This window comes from Lagopus leucura, unplaced genomic scaffold, assembly GCF_019238085.1.
Source record: "Lagopus leucura isolate 7727_CA_CO unplaced genomic scaffold, USGS_WTPT01 Super-Scaffold_100001, whole genome shotgun sequence".
Taxonomy (NCBI): Eukaryota; Metazoa; Chordata; class Aves; order Galliformes; family Phasianidae; genus Lagopus; species Lagopus leucura.
The window spans coordinates 91,403,332-91,426,883 of NW_024962262.1; the positions used below are offsets into that span (position 1 = coordinate 91,403,332).

At 41.2% G+C, this 23,552-nt stretch overlaps 2 protein-coding genes across 6 annotated transcripts in view; one reads left to right on the top strand and one right to left on the bottom strand.

The window, feature by feature from the left end:
* The window catches only part of CIP2A (cellular inhibitor of PP2A), a 25,263-nt gene extending 21,174 nt beyond the window's left edge, over positions 1–4,089 (top strand). Inside the window, exons 19-21 of the mRNA XM_042866823.1 lie at positions 247–329; positions 841–980; positions 1,975–4,089. Of these exons, the coding sequence (XP_042722757.1) occupies positions 247–329; positions 841–980; positions 1,975–2,145 (394 nt within the window). The 3' untranslated portion in view covers positions 2,146–4,089. The remainder of the gene's footprint in view (positions 1–246; positions 330–840; positions 981–1,974) is intronic.
* The window catches only part of LOC122177435, a 22,482-nt gene extending 13,826 nt beyond the window's left edge, over positions 1–8,656 (bottom strand). Inside the window, exons 1-3 of one of the 5 annotated variants that reach the window (XM_042866820.1) lie at positions 8,092–8,656; positions 7,003–7,138; positions 5–2,015 (exon numbers count right to left, since the gene is read on the bottom strand). In XM_042866820.1, the coding sequence (XP_042722754.1) occupies positions 1,933–2,015; positions 7,003–7,138; positions 8,092–8,487 (615 nt within the window). In that variant the 5' untranslated portion in view covers positions 8,488–8,656 and the 3' untranslated portion in view covers positions 5–1,932. Of the gene's footprint in view, positions 1–4; positions 2,016–7,002; positions 7,139–8,091 lie in introns of those variants that run through there. The other 4 variants (XR_006178078.1, XR_006178077.1, XM_042866819.1 and 1 more) reach the window with 4 other exon arrangements.
* Positions 8,657–23,552: the final 14,896 nt, after the last annotated feature.

The following is a 23,552-nucleotide window of genomic DNA, read 5'->3' on the forward strand; positions in this document are numbered from 1 at the left end:
GTAGGAAAAAGAAACATTTCCAGAAATTTCCACATTGTCTTAGATTAAGGGAGATAAATAATTTTCATGGGAGGGAAAAAAGAAAAAGACTGGGCTCACACCCGGCAAATTCATCTTTTTGTTGATTTGATTTTTAAGCTCCTGACAAGAGTTACAATTGATGTGAAAATCGTTCTAGCTTCTTAGAGCAAAGAAATGGTGATGTATTTTGCTTTGGCAATTAAAAATTTCTCTCTTCAATATTAGGACTGCTGCACAGTTGGTAGAATCTGAAGAACATAGAAAACAGCTACAGCAACAGCTACATGATAGAGATAGCAAAATAGCAAGTAAGTCATTTAACTAAAAAATCATTATTCCTACAAAGCTCAATTTAAAAGATGCAGTTATGTGCTGTAGAAAAGCAGCAATGTTTTTCTTAGTAACTTGTAAATCTAAAGGGTAGCCAGCCATGTGTAATTTGACAGTTGATGAGACAGATATATCTTTGTGTATTTAAGAAAATATAGATATATTTTTCCAAGACTATATAAATATATTTTTTCCAAGACTATATTGATTTCACTAAATCCATACACAGCATGATTTGTGCTTTCTCTTCACAGCATGTCCATTTAGACCCATTTTCTGTGGGAATCGCAAATTGAAAGAGTTCAATTTAACTCTTCAGCAAGTACCAAAAAGCAACTGCTAAAACTTAGCAGTAGGTGGCACTCAGTAGTGCACTTATTAGCAGCTATGTTCAGTACTAAAAATGTGTATATACTTGTTTCTGAGGCAATACAGTATCTCTTTTTTTAAGATGGACAACCCATGTTTTAACATGTTGGTTTTTGTAAGGCTTGCAACAGAAAATGAAAGTTCTGGAAGAAAAACTGAAAGCTCAACAGAAAGAAAAAAACAATATGGAAGAAACTGTTGATGTTCTTAGAAAGGAGTTGAGCAAAACAGAACAAGCGAGGAAGGAACTGAGTATTAAGGTAAGGAATTATTTCCACCTGCACGCTACAGACTGGAGTTTTAAGTATCTATATGACTGATAGAGCTGAATAATCATTATTTCGGTTTCGAAGTGACTCAATAAAACTAGAATTGACCCTATAGTGAAGAAGAATGAACTCTTAATTATATAACTTTTGAGTTTCTAATAGCTAAGCTTGAATTTAAGAGCAAAGTCAGAGTCTAAGGGCTGTGCGAAACATAGTCTACATTGTATTTGGAAAGAAAAAAAAACTGTGGTGCAATATTAAGTAAGTAAACAGCACATTCCTCTTCAGTTTCTAGTTGTCTACTGTGAGTAGAGTTATTATATATATAAAATCTGAGTTATTTGTTGTTTTTTTTGTTACTGTTTTTTTCCTTCCCCTTTCTTGCAGTCTGCATTAGGATACTGCATAGGGATGTACCAAAACACTTCTGATTTTCTTGATCTTTGAAATTCTAATAAAACATTTAATTTTCATCTCCAAGAAAAAGAATGTCTTCTCTCAAAGCAGAAATAGAGACCAGTTTGGCCATACTCCGAAGTTAACAGGATAATGTGTGGTTCATTTTACATAAAAGCTAATCAGTAATCACAAAGAAGTATGCAGTCTGTCAGAGCATTTACAGTATTCCCACTCCCTAGGACAATGCTATGTAGTATACAGCAAATACTTCCCATCTTCTTGGTAAATATTTATCAGTGTGTGGACTGAAATGAAACATGGATGGATGAACTGTGAACATTTTTGTTACTTAAACAGAAGAATGATAACGTGGGGTTTAGTGCATCCAATTGGTATGCAATGTTTTGAAGTGCACCAGTTGCTGTAAAACGTCCATGTACACCAAATGTACACCTGAAGAAAGTATTTCTGAAACAAAGTTGTAATTAATTGCTTGCTTAAAGTCATCACCAGACTACTTAGCTTTTACTGTATGTTTTTTCAGTTAATGATGGAGTGAATAGTAACATTTTGGCTGTTTCTGCAGGCATCTTCTCTGGAAGTTCAAAAATCCCAATTGGAAGTACGCTTGGAAGAAAAAGAAGCACTTGTAAAATTACAGAAGGAAGAACTGAACAAACATTCCACTATGATTGCAATGATTCACAGTCTAAGTGGTGGCAAGTTAAGCACAGAAGCAGTGAACCTCAGTTTATAGGCCTCTTGTCATCTAGGTTATAGTAGGAAATACATATGAATTAATGTATGTACAAAAACTTTTTAAAACATGAAGCTAATATACTATCTGGCTAAAGAAGAGTCACCTAAAAACTGCAGTAGCTCAATATCAATTGAGAATAAAAGACAGAATTATGGAAGTTCTTTTTGAAAACACTGAGCTACTGTACAGCAAATAGATGTTCTGACGATCTTGGTAGATCTATTATTTATTTGTACTGGGACTTGGATATAACTATTGTTGGTGACTAACCTTCCTAAGTGGATAGATAGCAAAATGGGAGTCACTCAGCCTTTTTGTTAATTTACTCTGCTATTGGCCATCAGGAAAGCATTTTTCATAGGGTAAGTGCTTTCATCATTTAATCTTGATAATTTTCACTCTTCTGAATACCACCTATTATTTGTGCAGCGTTGCTTTCTGATGCCTAAGGCACAAGAATAGAAATAAAATGGATTATGTTAATTAGAATGTGTTATATTGAAAGCTGTTTTTCAGCATATTAGTGCAAATACTTCCTGAAATAAATATGCGGATGTGTTTCTAATTTTGAGGAGATTAATTTGAGCAAGCAGAGCACTGAATTTGAGTGATTTTTTAAAGTAGAAATGTTTAGAGAAAGCATGCTAAAATGAAATACATGAATGCAAAAATATTTCTTAAATACTAGGTAATGCTTTCCTATGTCACTTTTTTCATTCTTGCCAAAGATTCTGCAGTTTTTTAACAGTCCTATCTGATACTTTGTTAGCTGCTGTCAACGTTGCCACTTTCTGCTCAAACAGGATTTCATATATTTTTTATAGTATAACTATTTAGGAAATTTCTTCTAAAGGATACTTTCATATGCATGGCTGAACATTTTCCTGTCCTTAGTTCAGATATGACATGAATGTCTTTTAGCAGTTGTCAGAATTTCTTCATTAATGTACGTATTTTGGTAGAACTACCAGAGTTTATTTCGTATATGTCCTCTTCTGTAGCATTACTAGTTTTATTTGTATCTAATTTGTTATGACTAGGTCTTAAAACCTTCCATTGTGTTGCAGACGTTTTACTGAATCTGCTCAACTCACAACTAAGTATAATGTTGTGCATTCAGTTGCAATTATACAAGTCATATGAATTGTATCTATTTTAACCTGTTTCTAAAATGTACTTATTTTTATGTCTTAATGTCTACAGCTTTAACTTATGGTTGTTCTGGTCTCCGTGAAGACTAGGTGAATAAAAAACAAATTGCTCTGTGTCTTATGTATTCTGCTAAGTGAGGTAAATTAGTATATAAAACATGTTGTTTGGCTCCCTTTTTGCATAAAACATCATTATTGCTTAGAATGGTCAGAAAATAGGTGTTAAAAATGCTGAGTTGAGGGTTTCTGTTAGTTTTGCAAACCCAATTGGGAAAGAAAGCCTCATTAACTATAAATTTCTACTTTAGTGTAGTGGATTAAGAACTTTGAGAGTCAAAGTAAGTTTGCAGACATGAATTCGTTACTATTTCAGTCTCTTGGTCACAGGGAAAGGGCAGCTGAATGCTTTTTTTCTCACTTTCTGCCACAAGCTACTCTTAAAAAAAAAAAAAAAATCAAGTAGAAAATGTCAAGCATGTTACTAATTAAACTGATGATGGTTTAACTTTGATTTCAGATGGTGCACTGGAGGGCCAAAATGGCATGCTGCTCAACAAAGTAAGGTTATACTGTTATGAGGCTCATGGGCCCAGAAAATATTAGATGATGAATCCTTGGAGTTTACATTATAGAATCCACAGTAAAATATTTGTATTGTGGTATACACATATTGATTGTTGCTTTTTTTTTTTTTTCCCTTGGAAAAATGTGCTGTGTCAATATGCTTTTCTAAGCCAAGTGTCACTGAACTCTGTTGGGACACACTACAAATGTGTAGACATGTCTAGCTGCCTTGACAGTATTTCTGTGTTCCTTCCTGGCAGTGTTTTCTCAGTCAGTAATGAGTAGTGGCTAACAGAACTAGCAAATAAGTTGGTTTCTATTTAAAATTTTCTTCAAAATATGTAGCACTTCTCAGTGTGTTGTGTTGATACAGCAGAAGAAAGGAATGCTGTCCAGAGGGACCTTGATAAACTGGAAAGGTGGGCCCTGGTGAACTTAATGGGGTTCAACAAAGCAAAACGCAAAGTGTTGCACTTGGGTCGAAGTAATCCCAGATGTATATACAAAATGGGAGATGAACTTCTTGAAAGTAGCCCTGCTGAGAAGGACTTAGGACTCACAGAATCACAGAAACACCAAGACTGGAAAAGACCTACACGATCATCCAGTCCAACCATCCCCCTGTCACCAGTAGTTCTCACTAAATCATATCCCTCAATGCAACATGCAAACATTCCTTGAACTCCTCCAGGGTCAGTGACTCCACCACCTCCCTGGGCAGCCCATTCCAGTGCCTGACTACTCTTTCAGAGAAGTAGTATTTCCTAACGTTGAGCCTGAATTTCTCCTGGCACAGCTTGAAGCCATTCCCTCTAATTCTGTCACTAATTACAGGAGAGAAGAGGCAGACCCCCAGCTCACTAAAACCTCCCATCTGGCAGTTATTGCTTTCTCTAAGGTCTCCCTTGAGCCTGCTCCAGACTGAACAATCCCAGCTCCTTCAGCTGCTCCTCATAAGCCCTGTGCTCCAGACCCCTCATCAGCTTTGTTGCACTTCTTTGAACCTGCTCCAGGGCCTCAATGTCTTTCTTGCAGTGAGGGGCCCAAAATTGGACACAGTACTTGAGGTGCGGCCTCACCAGAGCTGAACACAGGGGTCCTGGTAAATGAAAAGCTTAGCAACCAGAGGCGTGTGCACTCACATGGAAGGCTAATGGTATTGTAGGGTTCCATCAGAAGAAGGGTGAGGAAGTTGACTGTCCCCTTCTGTTCTGTCCTCATGAGACCCCAGCTGGAGTAATGCGTCCAGTCTGGGATTCCCAACACAGGAAAGATATGGGGCTTTTGGAGAGGGTCCAGGGGAGGGCCACAAAGATGATCCAGGGTTGGTGCACCTCTCCTATGAAGAGAGGCTGAAGGAATTTGCTCAGCTTAGAAAAGAGAAAGCTGTGGGGAGACCTCATTGAGGCCTTCCAATATTTAAAGGTAGTTTATAAACAAGATGGAAATCTTTTTACAAGGGTAGATAGTGATAGGACAAGGGGGAATTGTTTTAAACTCAAGGAAGGAAGGCTTAGATTGGATGTCAAGGGGAGGTTTTTTACTGAGAGAATGGTGAGGTTCTGAAACAGGTTACTCATAGAGGCTGTGAATGCCCCATCCCTGGAGATGTTTAAATCCAGGTTGGATAGGGCTCTGGGCAGTTTTATCTAGCACTTGATCTAGCAGCTGGCAGCCCTGACAGTGGCAATGGGATTGGAACTTGATGATCCTTGAGGTCCCTTGCAACCCAAGCCATTCTATGGTCTATGATATATAAATAAAAGAAAAATAAATCAGTCACTTTTTACACCCTGGGCAGTTCTTGTTGCACATAGTGTGCTATTGAACTATATTTTTTTTCCACAGGCTCTCTCAGTTAGTGCAGAGAGCATCTGGCACAACGAACAGCTCCTCAATAGAGTCGATTTTTAATTATGTGTGTGTTGTGTCAGGTTGTCAATTGCCTGTTTTACAAGTGCAGAGACACTTGAGCTGTCTTAACTCAAAGCACCATCAAATCTCATTATTGGGCACTCTAGTACTTTTTATCTGACAGTGGATGCCTTTTATCCTATATAATCTGGAGAAGGTTTTCACTCTGCATGTGGTTCTGAATAGCTTTGTACATGAGTCCTGCTGGTGGAAAAAAAATAGTTCTTTTTCTATAGCTTTTGATTGCTGTTCTATTCAGCTCATTTTTTATGTACCTCTTTGAGATGATGAGACAATGAACAGTTGTGAGCTGATGCCCTTCAACACATAATATGTTCTATGTTGTCTTCATCTTACTGTTCCCCTTCTCTCTGGTCTTAACTCTGTGTCCTCTGCTCTTTTTCTGCCTCCCTGCTGTTGATTTATTCCAGGCTTTCACTTTTTCGTACTTTCCCATCTCTCCACCCCTTTCACCACTGACTCTAAGGGACAGTGCTCTACCCCTTGCTTTTACCTGATGAAGTCTAGCTTGCATTTAAATCTGGAATCTTCTCTTGTGTGCTATTTGGATCTGATAGTATGGAGTCTTTTCCACCTCTGGATAAAAAAGTTGGCTTCACTCAAACTTCGAAGTAAGAACGGTTGGTCATCTTTGTGAACAAAATGGAACACAAAGCTTTTCCTGAACCAGTCCACATGCCAACACTGTCCTCCTGCCATGTTCACTGCTGTTACCAACAAGACAGAACATATCTTTATTGGCATGGTCAAAATATCTATGTTGTTCTACTTGTGTTATCGAATGGGCAATGTAACGTACACTAAACAAAAAAGCCTTTCCTCACAGGCATATGAATCCTTGTCATAGTATATCCTAAGTTGGAAAGAATCTACAGGAATCATCGAGTCCAATTCCTGGCTCCACACAGGACCACTCAAAAATCAGAAAGCTTGGCTGGATTTTTTTTTTTCCCTTCATGCTCTGACTAATGTCCCGCACAAATAATACAGCTTTTGAGCCTTACAAATTGAATGCCAGGCACTGCTTTAAGAAGTGATCCTAAGTGCAAGCAGTGGTAAGTAAATCTCTCTAAAATGAGCGATACAGTTAACCTCTTTGATGGATACTCAGAAAGTCGTACTGTTTGTAAATCATAGGACTTATTTAGAAGTAGTGTAAGCAAAATATAAAATTCTGCATTAAGAAGTCTGAAAATCCACTTACTGTACTCCTTCATCGGTACCTGAAGCGTTAACTGCTGACCAGGAGTGATGCACTGTTTGTGCTTATGATTTTCTTGATTCAGACATGAGTGTGTACTTCTCCAGGAATTCTTTAACAGTGCACTTTTCTGAAACAACTGCAAGTGAAAATGAAACAAATTCTATTGAAACTATGACACTCAGCCTTATGGGTCTGGTTTGGCTTAAGCGGTCTTGTAAACATTTAAGGAGGTGCTTTCTGCTTTTTCTTACAAGTAGTTATTGTTAGCAGCCAAATATATATTTTTAGACAAGTACTTGTTTCACAAAAAATGCTTTCAACCTTGCAAATCTGGTTTGTATGTAAACAAAGTGCTCTGTGCACTCCCATCTTGTTATTTTTGAGATCATCAATTTTGTCCGCTCTCTGAAACAGGCTTCCCATCCGGCTTTCTCACCAGTTTCCCTTCTGCAGGGCGATGAAGGTGGGATCAGTCTGTTGTCTTTACAACCCTAGTGATGCATTTTTGTATCTCTATGCTAGATAAACTGGATCATTTTCTAGGAGTACACAGGAATGAGGCACAACGTATTAGGCTGAATTTTGCTGAACTGAAAACTGTATAGCTATTCATGCAAATATCCTGGTAATCCTGGACCAAGCCTAACAGCTGGAACAAGGAGCTTTTCCATTTTCCAATGGCAAATCCCAGAATCACAGAATTACCTGGGTTGGAAGGGACCTCAAGGATCACGAATCTCCAACCACCCCTCCACAGGCAGGGCCACCAACCTCCCTATTTAATACTAGACCAGGCTGCACAGGGCTCCATCCACCTGGCCTTGGACACCTCCAGGGATGGGGCATCTACAGCCCCTCTGGACAGCTTCTTCCAAGTAACTGAGCTTCCAGCATCTCACCACTCTCATAGTAAAGAACTTTACTAGAACCCTGACATCCAACCTAAATCTACCTTCATTCAACTTAAAAAAAAAAAATAAAATCTGAATTGTTTGGTCACTGCAGAAAATAGGCAACATCTTAATCAAAGGAGGGAGCCATCCCTGAAGAGAAATAATAGGGTGATATGATCTTCATTTTTGTACCCACCTTCTGCCTAAATGTGCTGTGCCTGAGGTTCTCATCCTTGCAGTCTCTTAAACTCGTCTTCCTAAGGAACAACCTTATGTCCCTTTTGGCATACTGCTCTTTGACAGCAGTCTGGGCTGGTGAGCTGGTGTTTGCTTGCTGGAGCGTTTTGCTGTCTTGTAAAGGGGAACGAAGAAGGAGAGACGGCGTTTTCCTTCTTTTCCAGTTTTGTTTGGCTTTATGGCATTTGTCTGCAAATAAAAGTAGGGAATTCCGGGAGCTCTTGGCAAGAAGTCTCAGAAACAAACTCTTCAGTGTCTGATAAACATGAAGATGGATTATACACCCCTTGTCGTGAGCTAGGGAACCCAGGTAGATGGCAAGTAGAACTGTGATCTTGTGGGATGTTCCCAGCATATTCCAGGAAGTGAAAAGTAGGGTGGAGGGAAAGGGAGAATATTGTCTTAAATAAGTTGATAGGAGTGGAAAAACCCCAGATTTCCTTGGCTAAGCCACTGCAGCATAATAATTGGTTGCAGCTTTCTTTTAATGTGGCTGACTTGTGTTGCGGAGCCTTTGTTCTTACTCCAGCCTGCAGGCTGTCACCTAATACGCACTGATTACATTCTGTAGGATCCCGTCCCTTTGAGCCAAAGTACATCTCTGAGAAGGTTATCTCTGCGTGGAAAGCAGACACCTCGCAATGCTGAGATATCCCGCATAGCAGGAAGGGCTAGCCCTTGGTTCCCTCATATGTATCTGAGCCTTTATGAGAGAGTAAATATTGCTTTAGTGAGTTTTCTTCCAAGTAACTGAGCTTACAATGTGTTTTAGGGGTTTGCGCTGCATTAAGTTATTAAAAATTCATTTTGTGGGTAAGCAGCTGTTGTTTTGGCTCAGTTTTACTTCACAATAATCTATTTGGATGTATTATTTGCTCACATTGATACTCAAGCGTTGCATTTCGGCCGTGTTTTACAGTGCAGCCAAAAAAGTCTTACAACCTTTGAAGGAAGTAAAAGGCCGTTGTACTTTAAAAATCCAGAGGCTTACAATAAGCCCCAGTGAAAAAAAGTCTAGTGCTGCTCAGTTACAATATTTTGTTTAATCTTAATGGGGGTTGGGGCCATCGTCAAGAGCCCTTTCTGCTGCTTGTGTGCCATATCAAGTGCCTTAATTGTTTCTCTTTTTATCTCTTGAGGATAAGGCTGAGCAAAACGTCTTTGCTTTATCACATATCTAGCAATTGAATTTGAATCTAAGTTTTAAAAGAGGCCTTTAATTTTCTTTATGTTCAAGGTGAGGCAAATTAATACAGGTTCTTTGTTGTTGCCTTGCGTGTAATTCTGCAAAGGCCAAGCAAATTCCTTCATGCCTTTCACTGGCAAGAACAAAAGTATCTTTTACTGGGGAGGTGTCAGTACACTGGGAAGCAGAATCCTGTGCACACGGGGCTTTTGTCACTCCTTGACCTGTTCAATGTCCACGGCTGAAGTGCTATGTATTTTTAGGCTTAGTGCACTTGAGAAGCACAATCTTTGGGCTGACAGGTACAAGGTGGCTGTATTTCCCTGGAGGGGTTACAGGCCTTGGGCAATGCCAAGATAAACATTGCCACTCTCCCTGTGAGCTGGATGTGGCCACAACAGTACATGCTCGGACATCTGCTGCTGTGCCCAAGCACTTGTGCGTATGTGAAGAACCTGACCTGTAGCTATATATCAAATGAAAATAAAATATCTAATGCATAGCCTCCTATTCATCACTTAACTTCATTACAGTACTTATCATAGTGTACCTCCCCACAATTCCCTTATGTTACCAGCAGAGATCCAAGAAACAAATAGAGTTCCTTATGTGAAATGTCAAAACTCACTATTTTATACATGCATGAACAAATATGCCTTTATACAAGTATCCATATCTCTAAAAAGTGGTTCTTGGTAGCACTGGCTGTGTCCGTGGCACATAGTACATTCATGCTTCTACTCAGCATTTCTTGCAGGCTTCTGCAAGACAAGAGCATTTCACAGAGCTGCAGGGGGCCTCTAGAGATCACTGTGTCCGAGCCCCTACTATAGCAGAGGGAAATATCCAGGCAGGTCTTGGATACCTCCAGAGAAGGAGACTCCACAGCCTCCCTGGGCAGCCTTTGCCAGTGCTCTGTTGTCCTCAAAGTAAAGGAGTTCTTCCTCATGTTTGTATGGAACTTCCTGTGCTCCAGCTTGTGGCTGTTGCCCCTTTTTCTGTTGCTGCACATTGCTGAAAAGAGTCTTGCCTCATCTACTTGGCCCCTGCCCTTAAAATATGTATGAAGAGCAATGACATTCAGCCTTCTCTTCCCCAGGCTGAACAGTCTCAGGTCTTTCAGTCTCTCAGTCTTTCCTCATACAAGAGATGCTCCAGGTCCTTAATTATCCTTGTGCCCCTTTGCTGTACTCTTTCAAGAGGATCCCTATATTGAACTGGGGAGTCCAGGACAAGGATGTGGCCTCACCAGGGCAGAGCATAGAGGGAGGATCTAGATCAAGGACCTCTCTTGACCTGCTGGCCATGCGCTTTTAATGCACCCCAAGATACAGCTGGCCTTCTTGGCCACAAGGGCATGCTGCTGACTCATAGCCAACCAGGATTCCTAGGTCCTTCTCTGCAGTGCTCTTCTCCAGCATGTCAGCCCCCAGCCCATACTGACATGTGCAGGTATTCTTCCCTAGATGGAGGACCCTACTTTCAACCTAGTTTCACTGAAAATACAGCCAGCTATAGTGATTGCCTGTCCGAAGGTTAGTGTGAATGCCTCGCTTGCTATCACGCAGCTGCTCTGTGGCAAAGTGTACTGGCTTGCTCACGCAGCCAGCAGTTACTTGGATCTCAAAATCATCCTCCTTTTTTCACTTCTGAGTCATGTAGAAGTGTTGCTGATACAGAGTGAAGGGGGCAAGCCGACAGCAGTATCTGCCCCGTCACCTGCCTGCCTTCCTTCCCACTCAGGCCTCCCTCATATGCAGGCCTCCCTCATGCACAGTGAGGCACAGCCCCGGGGGAAAATAGCATCTAATCACGTTGCTGAGCAGGGAGTTTGTGCAGGCAGGTGCTGGAGAGAGGTCGTGCAGCCTCCCATTTTAGTTCTATTTCTGAAGCCAGGAGTACTCAAATAGCATTTTTCCTTTCCCCTTTCTCTCCTGCTCCTAAGCCTTGTTTATTAGAATTCTAACAACTCAGTCTGCTACCATTATCTTTATTCATGAGTCGGTGTGAAGAAAGGACAGGAGCTAGACCTAAACGGCAGATAAAATTCTACTAGCTTACTGAGTCTGCACGCAAGGATGAGTACAAAAGACTGCTAAATCATAGAATCATAGAATGGTTTGAGTTGGAAGGGACCCTGAAGATCACCCATGATGAGATGACTTGCATTACAGAAACTGGAATATCACCTCCCCCAAATTCTCCCATTTCTCAGACTTTAAGGTAGAAAGTGATCCAAGGAGAAATGAAAGGAATGGTGCTAATCTCTGCTAAGTACTTTCCATTCATCATAGTGTTGAAGTGCGATTAAAATTTTAAAGCAGGTAGAGACGAGTGCCAGACTTTGGCTGTTGTTCAGTGATAATATTTTCCTGGATTTCTCCCAGACTCTGTCACAGGCGAATCTAACATGGAGACATTGGATGAGAACCCCAGATGGATGAAATATTAAGCAGTGATTATTCATACCACTGATAGCAACTGGTAGGTTTTTGTTAGATGGGCACACCTTTGGGATGTTAGATGCCTCACACCTTTGGGATAATCAACACGTTATTATGTTGATCAATAACAATCAACAGATTATTATTATGTGCCAGCTGGACTTTGGTAGCATCTTCTACACTTGTCCATAGCCCAAGGTAAAGTTGAGCTCAGCAATTAAGGTCAAATCTCTTTTACTGACAGATAAAATCTGTTGCTTTACACTGTTCATACTGATGGTCAGCTTCCATTCCACTCAGCAAGGTACTGTGGAACAGCAGAAAATTGCAAGAGCTTTGAGATTTCTCTTAAACTACCCATACTCTTCCTTCATGCAAAGGTCTCTGCTATCTCTTTAGCACTTTCTGGAGACGGAGGTAGGACTTGCCCTCTTCTAGGCACAGCTCTGCTACCAGCTGAATCAATTATATATATAAACACAGCTGTGTGCAATGATCTCCAGCTGAAACAGTGTTTGCTGTATGCACTATTGAGGTAACTTTGCTCAGCTCTGCTCTTTGAAGTGCAAGTGAACTTTCCTCTTTAAAATGTTTTTGTCTCCATAACGGGTAAGAAAGGATGTATTTATTTTTACCTGTTTTGAAATGGATAAAAACTTAGTGTGTCTGGGGCTTGAGTTCATATCTTGGGTGCCAACACTTGTACATGCTGATGTGTGCAAGTGAGACTGGATTTTTTTATCTTGTGTTAAAGGCTCTGACACACTTCTATCTTTCAAACACTACATGCTAAGTGTCGTCAGATGTGAGATTTTTAGGCCAACAAAATGCTAATGTAAGGCTAGTTATAAGCTCATCTCACTGTTAAACTCCATGAATTCATTCAAATTGTTTTCCAATGTCTTTTAATACCTCAACTGGGACTTTTGTTTGGAGATATTACTGTACATTACTGTTGTATTTCAGTAACCCTATTAAGCAGAGAAAATATTGGCTGTTCTATATGGACTCAAGTGGATCGATAACAGATACATGTGACATGTTGGAAAACCACTTACAGGCCAATAGGCAAGGTCACTCCATGTCATTGCTGCAGCATGTCACAGAACAGCAGAGCCAGCTCTCCTGCCCGTGTTCTTGCAATCAGGAGAAATGTAAGCTCCTCCTCACAGATCCATGCATACCTGTCCTTCAGAAGAGCAGGAGAACTTGGAGGGAGGATCTGGTTACTATGGCTGTATGTTTTGCTCATTCTGCATGGAGAAATCAAGCCAATGATAGCTGTGCACGTTAACTTCATTTGTATAGGAAGGTAACTCACTGCTGGCAGCTGCGTGAAGCTGCTGAGCTAAAATCCAACTTTGTTCATACCAGTCAATGACTTAAAAGTTTTTGTGCATTTTAAAACAATGCATGATGAATGCTGCAAAACTTTGGGTCCTTTGTCCTCCTGAAGGCACTTTTTGTTCCACAAAAGGTGAGCTCAGCTTCCTTGCCTCTGTGCCACTACTGATATTCTCACCGAGGAAGAAATGTCACGTGATGACCATGGACTGGTTGGCCAAATGGGCTCTGGTATACAGAATTATAGAATGGCGTGGGTTGAAAAGGACCACAAAGATCATACAGTTTCAACCCCCTTGCTATGTGCAGGGTAACCAACCACCAAACCAGGCTGCCCAGAGCCACATCCAGCCTGGCCTTGAGTGCCTCCAGGGATGGGGCATCCACAATCTCCTTGGGCAACCTGTTCAGTGTGTCACCATCCTCTGTGTGAAAAACTTCCTCCTAATATCTAACCTAAACCTCCCCTGACTTAGTTTAAAACCATTTCCCCTTGTTCCTATCACTGCCCACCTGTGTATACAGTTACAGTACGGAATATGACAAAACTAATTTCTGCCTATGTTGGTTTCCAGCAACTGACTTGTAGGGCTATTGCTTTGACTTTCCCTATGATAAGTGTCATTGGAATGGATCAGGGAGGGTAAAAGTAACTGTAGCTGGTGAGAGTTCCACACAACCATAAGTTTTATTTTTGTTGGCTATGACGAAAGATTTTATTTTCCCTTGTTGAAGTTATCCATTGAATCTAGTGTTACTGTGGATATCTACCAAACTCATTTTCCGCTATTATGCTGCAAGGTGACTGCCAGTGGCTGTCAGAGCTGGTCGTTGTTTTCTCTATTCATACAGTACGAAGATAACTGCTGAGTAGGGGAAGGTACTTACCCCAGGCTGCTCCATTGAAGGCTGTATCCAGTGCTGAGATTTTTATATGAGTATGAGCAATGGAGCTGGGTGTCCTCAGGAGGCTGTTTGTACCTTGGAGCAGAAGTTTTTGCGCTTAAAGTGGAGGCTGAATCTTTAATCTTAATGGAAAGTAGAGCATGTTTGCTGCAAGCTTAAAGATTTGCCTTTTGAAAAGGGGTTAGGTTGTTGGAATCTGCAAGTCCTTTAATTAGCCTGAGTTCAAATTCATAAGAAACTGTCATTTCAAAAATTAAGCATTTGTGGCTTTTACTGAGTTCTGAATGATCTTAGCGGAATAAAACTTGAAACTTTCCATGTAATTATAAATAATTGAAATCTTGTGAGTGCATCTATATAAAGTAATTAGAAATAATTATGCTAAAATATCAGCAGTGGCTGTATTTGATGCTACGTATAGGCTATGACCAGGCTAAGATCAGTAGTCCAATGTGGTATCAGAAATAATGCAAAACCTTAAGAGACTTCTGCAAACTTATCTGCAGGCAAGCAAGTTGCTGGCTGAAATGCCACTCATGGGGTAGAGAAAGCATATGTACATTTTCACTGCTGGATTAACTGTGCCACTTTGCTTTTGTCCTTAAAAGTTGAATACCTTAATAGTTGAGTGACTCACTTACTACTGCAGGGAATGTCCCCTGTACCACTGAAACTTGGCTGCTGGTGAAAATGAGACAGAACCACAGAGAGCAGCAGAAGTTCAGTGCCAACAGGACTCAAAGTAGGATCTCAATTCCATATCTCTGTATGTGTTCTCCTGCTGCAAAGCAAAAACCAAGTCTGCAAGTAGATCTGGCTGCTTTGCAAGGCTCCAGTCATGCAAAGTAGGTGAAAACCTGTTTAGAGGACTGGCAATTGCTGCTTGCTTTACACTTCTTCAGTAGCTCTATTCTTAAAATAGTCCTGTGCTGTTTGGCTCTGTGCTTCTCCAGATTGCCAGAAATCTGGTGCACAGCAGCAGCCTGTGTTGCTTGTTGAGTCTCACCATAGTCCTTCTGGAATTTTCAGATTTGAGATTAGGAAAAAAGTATATTCATAAAGAGCAGTGAGGCATTGGCACAGGCTACACAGGGAGGTGTTGGAGTCACCATCCCTGGAGATGTTCGAGAACTGTGTGGATGTGGCTCTGAGGGACGTGGTAAGTGGGCGTAGTGAGGATGGTCTGATGGTTGGACTAGGTGACCTGAGAGATCTTTTCCAACCTTAATGATTCTAGAAATAGGAACTTCCTGGAGGAAGAAAGGAGAGAAAAAAGAAAAAAAAAAAAAAGAAAAAAAAAAAAAAAAGGTAGAAATGAAAGCCTGTTAAAATGAATGTAAAGCTAGCAATCATTCGTTTAATGACTTCAGGAAAGGTGGAATCAGCTTTAATAAACAATTGCCTTAGTCATGGCCTATCTTTGCTGTATGGCAGCCCTAAGGCTGTTCGAGCATCCTTGCTGTATCTTATCTGTTTTAATTTACTCGAGTTTCTCTTAATCTGACCACATAGATTCCTGAATCAGTGATGCTTGATTTGAAGAGCTTGGTTTGAAAATAGCCACAGCAACCTTGTCTTATCCCTCTTCATGTTTCTAGTTTTAATTCTATCAGTAAGAAGTGTTTCTCTTTAAGTCGAATGCATAAATACCAGGCTGAGTTTAGCTAGGCAGCCTGATCAGAGATGCTGTCAGTGCAGGAGGATGGTGCATCCTCTGTGTAATTTTTAATACTAATGAACAGTTCCCATTATCAGTTCACACAGGATTTTCAAGTTTATTGGGTTTTAGTTGCTTTATTATTATTATTGTCATTTATTTGTTATTATTATTTAAGATCCCTAATTCTTCATGGCTAGGAAGGTACTCTCTCAGCAAGTGCTGGCTTCCTGTTTTGGGATTTCAGACTGGTAAACCCAGAAATGACAAGTGCTGGATCTTGAGAATGTTAAACAAATGTTGGTGCTTAACATGTTTTGTCAGGCTGTAAGACATCGAAGGTAGTGCGTTCTGCCTGTTGTTTCAAAGAGGGTTTTATTTTGAGGGAGAAAGTGGGAGTCTCTGAAGACAGTAATGAATAAAGGAGGAGTAAGAATGAAATGATGTCTGCTAATTATCATTCATTGCCCTTATAGGGTTGCCTTTTATTTTCTACACGCAAAGCCACAAGTGCTGACATCCCACACTGCTGTCCTTCTGCCATCCTTTTCCATCAGCTCCAAAAAAGAGAATGGTGTGGAGAGAGATCACAAACGGATTCCTTGTTTGCCTTAAGGCAGGGAGAATGAGGAGATGATGCTAAGAAAAATTAAAGGGTTTTCATATGTAAAGGCAAAGCTGAATGATTACTGTTTGGCTCTTTGTGGCTCTCACAGCTGGCTGATAGTCCTCCTGCATGCCCTGGTGCACAGGCACTCTCGTCCTTCAGTTGCTGAGTTGGAAAGTGTGAGGCAGACAAAACTCTATTCAGAGAGTGCTGAGCAAAAATATCTTGCCTTTGCTAATGCCTTTTTCACCTCTCGTTGTGATAACAGTGGTGGGAGACATTTAATGGAGACAGCTGGATTAAGGCAGCCATTACTTGCTACCAAGGCTTGGTTATTGTGAAGAGACTTAGCCTTTTTTTTTTTCCCCCTCCACATTATGACTTTATCAGTGATTTAGTGTCAGAGGTCTGGAGCTCATCTCAGCAGAGCCCTGTGTGATATGTCGCATGTTGTTACTGCTAACAAACAGGCTGCGAGATGGGGAATGGAAAGAGAGCAGAGGGTTTTGTACCATTTGCCCTTTTGCAACCTTTCTTTTTTACATGGTACGAAAGTGCTCTTTCAAATTTTTTTTTATAGCCTGTAATGCTTGCTAAAACTATTGAAGCTGCAGTCTGAAGGACTGCTTCCTTTCTGGTTAATGTTTTCTTTCCTCTTTGAACTCTACACGTTCCCTGTGTTCAAATCAGTTAGACCTGTTTGCATTCAATGGCCATGGGACAAAGCTGGTGCTTACCGATGGGCTCAGACTCAGTGTTTCATTAGCTAAGTGGAAGGGATCCACATCTGCCTTCTGACTCCTTCTCTTCTTGAAATAAATTCAGCTTGCATTCCAATTTGAATGTTTGTGTTTTTGTTGGTTTTTTTTTTTTTAATCACTCCAAGCCCACACCCCCCTATGTGGCAATAGAAAACTGGACGTAGTTCAAGTGTATTCATTATAATGTTGAGATCACTGCAAGTAGCTACAATTCAAGTCTGTGTATTCAGTGTACAGTGAGTCAAATTTTAATGTGCTGTAGCTTGAATTATAATGGGTTTGCTATTATATTTGACTGTATTTGCCTATTCTATTTTGAACAACAGTGCCACTCAGTGCTGTTGCTCCTTATCCTTTCAAAATGTAAAGTCTGCCTTTCACATCTTGATTTTCTCCCTGATTCAGAATAAACTAGTCTGGCAAGAGTGGCTTGCCATTTGCTTTTACACTGTTAAAGACACTTCTCTTTAGACCAAGAGATAACTCATTTGGTCAGAAGTGTCTTACCATGGAGACTGCAGCTCCCTGAGCATGCTGTCATGCTCTTCAGCCTTTTGCTGTTGATTTGCTTAATCCATCTTCTATGGAGGCAATTAGTTTTGTAACTCCACAGCAGCAGGAACTACACACCTTGTTGCTAATCAGGATGCAGCCCTTACCTTTGCTTCAATTAACTTTTCTTTTCTAGAAAGAATAATTTTCATATCACCATGACATCCAAGGAGACCTCAATGTGGCCTTCCACTACTTGAAGGGAGCATATAAACAGGAGGAGGAATGGCTGTTTATGAGGGTGGATAGTGATAGGACAAAGGGGAATGGTTTTAAACTGAGACAAGGGAGGTTTAGGTTAGATATTAGGAGGAAGTTTTTCACACAGAGCGCGGTGACACACTGGAACAGGTTGCCCAAGGAGGCTGTGGATGCCCCATCCCTGGAGGCATTCAAGGCCAGGCTGGATGTGGCTCTGGGCAGCCTGGTCTGGTGGTTGGCGACCCTGCACACAGCAGGGGGTTTGAAAGTGTATGATCTTTGTGGTCCTTTTCAACCCAGGCCATTCTGTGACTATGATTAGTCTAAGGATCACTCATTGTGAAGGATGAAGGCATGTCAGTAAAGGATGAGTGTAGGTGTAAATTATGCTGGAAATGCAATGGAAATTGTCTTGCAATTCCTTCTCTAACGTTCTTCTGGTGCATGTTTAGGTGACTAGTGAAGTGGGGTTTTTCTGCTCTGAAAAATCCCTGTTTACCAACTGCAGCATGACAAGAAGGACCAGAGTTTCCAGCAGAACCAGAGTATCCTCACAAGCAAGAGACAGAACAATCCACCTTATGAAGTTTCTTTTTTTTTTCCATAACATGTTTTCATACCCCAAAATAGCCGATATTTTTGTTAAAATTCTGTGTCAGATTTTGCAGCTCAGCCTTCTGCTGTAAGTTTGGATTCTCTGAAAAATGTCAGGGACGATTTTAAAAACGATATACATTTCTCTCTGCTACACCAGTAAAAACAGTCAGCTGTTGCTGTGCAGGAACTGTTACTGGGATAATGGCAGAGGTACAGGACAGCACTGGGAGAGGTGAGACCAACAGCCTTGCACACGGGGCCGTGCAGATGCAGCCCTATGAATTGAGGCTGTTCCCAATTGATCTTTTGGCAAATAAATAGGTTAGAATAGAGTGAGCTGCTGGTGAGATGTTTCTGTGGGATGTGCTGGATCAAAGCCTGAGGTTTCCTGTTGGGTGAACTTTGATGAAAATTTAACAAGTTACTCAGCTGGGCTGGTGGTCTTGTCAAATGAGTTGTTTGGTGTTTCCATGCCACTGAGCTACAGTATTTAATGCAAGGCTTCAGAGGTCCCCTCTGATGCAGGGCATAAGTTCCATTCTTGCTCAGTGTTTTCACAGCAGTCAGTCTTTACCTCGTTCTGCCAGAAGTGGTATTTCTTTTCTTCTTTTGCTTTTCTCTTCTGGAGCATTGCAATACCGAAGTGCTTAAAGCTGTGTGTGTGGCAGGTACCTTGGCTCTGTGCAATACATCTCAAGTACATCGTTTGATTTTTTTTTTTTTTTTTTTTTTTCACCTCCTTCGTTTTTTCCTTTTGAAGATATAATGCATGTTTAAATTAAAAAAAAAAAAAAAAAAAGAATTTTAAATCAGTTCTATTCCAACAGGAATGGCTGAAGAGCAATGCATGTAACCTCGCTGCAGTTTCAGCTGATGTTTTGTTATGGCACCATAACAGGTAGATTTAGCATCATAACAGAGTAGACTTAGACTAGACAATAGGAAGAAATTCTTTACTGTGAGGGTGGTGAGGCACAGGATCAGGTTGCCCAGTGAGGCTGTGAATGCCCCCTCCTTGGAGGCATTCAATGCCAAGCTGGATGGGGCTTTGAGCAGCTGTTCTAGAGGGAAGTGTCCCTGCCTATAGCAGGGGGTTGGAAATAGGTGATCTTAAAGGTACTTTCCAACCCAAACCATTCTATGATTCTATGATCAGTTCTCTATGTCAGTACCTATCTCTGCAGAAAAAAATCCCTTTTATCAAGCATTGAGCTGTAAGTGTGGAACACTACAGTTGGGAGGAGAAAGGTGGGAAGATAAACTTTTTTTTCACGTAAGTATGCATGCATATGTGTGTGTTTGAATATACACAGACTGAAGTATATATATTTATACATGCACATCAAACAGTGGTTGCCACTACAGAGAAGGATGGTATGTCCATTTTTGGAGGTGTTTGATGTTTCTTGTCTGTCAATTTTAGTCATTGGACCATGGCAGGATGCAATGTTTCTGGAAATAGGTTTTTTTTTAAACCCAGGTTTGTTTTTTCTATCTTTGGCTGCTTCCTAGCTGAGGTGATCAGTTCAGCAAGAAAAAAGCATCTTATCTTTGCTTATTGGATGTAAATACTGAGGAATCACACAGCTGGCTTCCCACGGTGGCTCCTTGCTATTTAGTGTCACATCCATCACACAGGGTCTATTTTCTCAGCTCTTCTAATGTTAAGTATCTCTGCAAAGCAATTCTTTCCCCGATTGAACTGTTGGTGCTTTTTTTTTTTTGTGTAGTTTGCTTTTGGCATAAGATAAATATGGCAGCAAGATAGAAAACAATCCTTGACAAGGAGTCGAGCTAAGAGGCAGAGTTACAGAAGCAAAACACTGAAAAATTGCTTGTGAGAGAGAAAAAAAAAGAGAGGCAGAAAAGTTTTCTTTCTTTTCCTCCTCACCTCCTTTGAAAAATAAACAGCAGCAAAAATGGGCAACCAGCAAGACCTATGCCCGTCTCTACCTCACTTAACCTAGGCTATATCCTTAAGGCTGCAGCGCAGAGAAGACAGGGAGGCTGTCTTGCAGGAGGTTGGCACTGAGCGCTGGGATATGTTGTATCTGAAGGCCTCCAAGTATCTGAGGGCAGTGCTGCATATTGACATGGAAATGTAATTTGCAGAGCAGAGAGAAAGCATCAAAGTCCCGGGCTGGCTGCCCAATGCAGCACCCTGCTTCCTGTTTGGGCTGCCTAATACAGCCCTTGAGAGAAATTGATGACTCTTTTTTTTTTTTCTTTTCTGCCTTGATCAAGGCTACAGCATTTCAGACTAGAAGCTTCAGTAGCGCGTAATAAAACTGGTGAGTGGGCTACAGGAATTCTAATGACATGCTGTGCAAATAAATGCTTAGTTAATGAATACTGAAAAGATTAACCTGAACTAATTCCGTATGTTATTGAGGTGTTTAACTCCTTGCCTTCCCCCAGGGTTAAGAATAATGCAGAGCAGTGTAAAAGGGTAGTGGGGAAAAGGAACTAAATGAAAGCAATGGGTGCGTGTGGAGGCCAGCAAAAGGATGCACAGCAGTTCTGCAGCCATGCCATTGTGCAGGCTCTGACCTCACTGCAGGGAAGGTTGGAAACTGGGCAGTTGGAAACTTTTTGGAGGAAGGAGGGGGAATGCCGACTTCTGGAAGGCATGTGATAGACTTTCCCTTCCCCAGCACATTTCTACAGCCAAAGAGCTAAGGCCAATTATGTTCTGAGGCTCACTTCCTCTTGTTTTTCACCTCTCTTATTTTTCGTGGGGCTCAGTCAGCCCAGTGCTGATTTATTAGTACTAAATAATCCTCACTCTGGGTGCCGCCAGTGTTGCTCCCAGGAGATGTGCTCCCCATTAGAGCCCTGACCTATTCAAACATCCCAGTGATAGTGTGATGGCCACATGTCAGCAGGGATAGGCACCCGTGACAGCTCTCAGATGCTGCACATCCAGCAGGGAAGCAAGCCAAGCTCCACAACCCAGCTGCTGGTCTCATGCATTTTCCTGCATTTGTCCCCTGCTAGTGGCTTCTATCAGTTCAAAGCATGAGAAGATACTCGGGCTCAGGGATCTGCATACTGATAGCCATAGGTCATGAGTTTCAGTGGTTCAAAAGGCACGTAAACATTTCTGTGGCTGGCTCAGAAATAATTTCCCCTAGTCCAGTGGCATGGAAGAAGACGTTTTCCATAAAAACTTACACTTCCTTTATACGACTGATGGCAAACTTGTGCACCACACAGTCACTATAGGCAAAGAGTTAAACAGAGGAAACTACCTAAAATGATCATCCTGAAAGAAACAGGATGATCTACTGCTCCCTCCCTAGAATGCAGACATCTGTGCCCACTGCTTGAGTATGTACTGCAGTAGAAGGGGCAAAAAGGCATACACAAACCATAAAATCTCCCCTTCCAATAACCCAAATCTGGCAGTCATAAACTTCAAATGGAATGGCTAGTGCCAATTCTCTCATCTTCTAGAGATGTAGCGGAGCATAACTATTTTTAAGATTAAGCTTATCACTCCTCCTAATTCCTCTTTGGGGTCTCAGCAGCTTGAAGAGTTAAACTGTTTCTTCACTAGAGAAAATGTGTCTGCCCGTACAGCATGGACTTGGATGTGCTGCTGGATGTGGTGCTCATGTTTTCCTTCCATCAGAAGCATTCTTGTGTGGATGACTTGTTTTTTCAAAGAGTACCTAGGTAGTTTATTTGTTCCCGTGTACCCTTGAAACAGCAGCAAGGATCAATGACCACAAAAAAGCTATGATTATCACTTTAGGTATGGTTTCTCATGGACAGTCTTCCTGCTCGCTTACAGAGCAGTGCAGAGCACAGCGGCTCAGAGATGCTTTCTACTAGCAGCTATATCTTGCATTCCTCTTCGTCTATCTCACTGATCCGTCTCTTCAGGAGTAACAGGTTATTGCACTGCACTGCTTTAGACACTTGTCTAAAGGCCAGTTTCATCATAAGACAGTAAACTCGTTGATTTTTTTCTAATAAAATGGAAAGGGTTTCATAACTGGTCTTTTATGGATCCCCGGTGTCACTTTTTCTGTGTAAGGCCACGCTATTGACACTATCTGTGTCTGGAGCTGATAAATGTTATTACATTCTTTTCCAATATGTAGCGTTATTAAAAATAGGTTTGTCACAAGCACTTCTTATCAAAGGCCCTTGCTTCCTTAGAAATAGTGACCAGCATTAACCTTTCTAAAAGTAGCTCCTGCGAGAGACAAGTGTCTTTGGTTGTCACCACTACAAATGTAATCTAGGGGAAATACACTGTGAATTCTGCTTCTTATTAACACAAAGCTAATAAACTCCAGAAAGGCAGGAATAGCATGTGCATGGCTAATTCACACCAGGTCAGCAAGGAAAATAAATTCATCACATTTTGACCCACTGCTGTCTTGTGTCCCTTTTAAGTGACAAATGCATTAAAAATGCAATGGTATCAGCTACAGAAACAGCTGTTTACAGCCCCAGAAAAGCAAAGGAGGCGTGGGAGAGAGACTGCAGTGTTCATGCAGGGCTGACAGAAGCTAAATGTTTGCAGAACAGAAAACACGTAAGTGATAACAGAGTATTTGTAAAAGATGCCTTCTACGCGAAGTAGGTGGTAATGGGAATACTGTGCTTAGAAGTAAAGCTGCTGGTAGTGCTAGGAAGGAGCAAGAGGGAGAGAGCAGCAGTGTGCTATGTGCTTGTGGCTTGAAATAATCATATTCTTAGCCCTGACAGCAGGTTAACAGTATCCTGGAATCCAGGCGATGCACATAATTTACTTCGTTTTGAATTACGTGGTTGGGAGCATCTCTTTGATCTTTAGAGTCACTCACTTTTCACTTCAGTTGGGAGTGTGAGCTCTGTTTCCTTTGTTGTCAAGTATAAAAACAACAGTTGAATCCAACCTCAAAATACATCCATGCTACAGAGCACTGAGTACTTATAAAGCAGCAGGGTGGGAAGTGATGCTGATTTAAGGGCAAAAATGAGAAGAGCTTGACCACCAGTCGAGTGCCAGAGTGTGACACACAGCTCATTTTCAGCACAAGCTTGGGTTGCTTTTACAGATTAATTCAGGATTGAAAGCTTCGTCCTGAGCTTTAGCAGAGGGCCCTCTCTTTAGCTTATATCCTTCTGAAGGTGGCATTTCTCTAGTGAAGCAGTAGCTATTCTCTGCC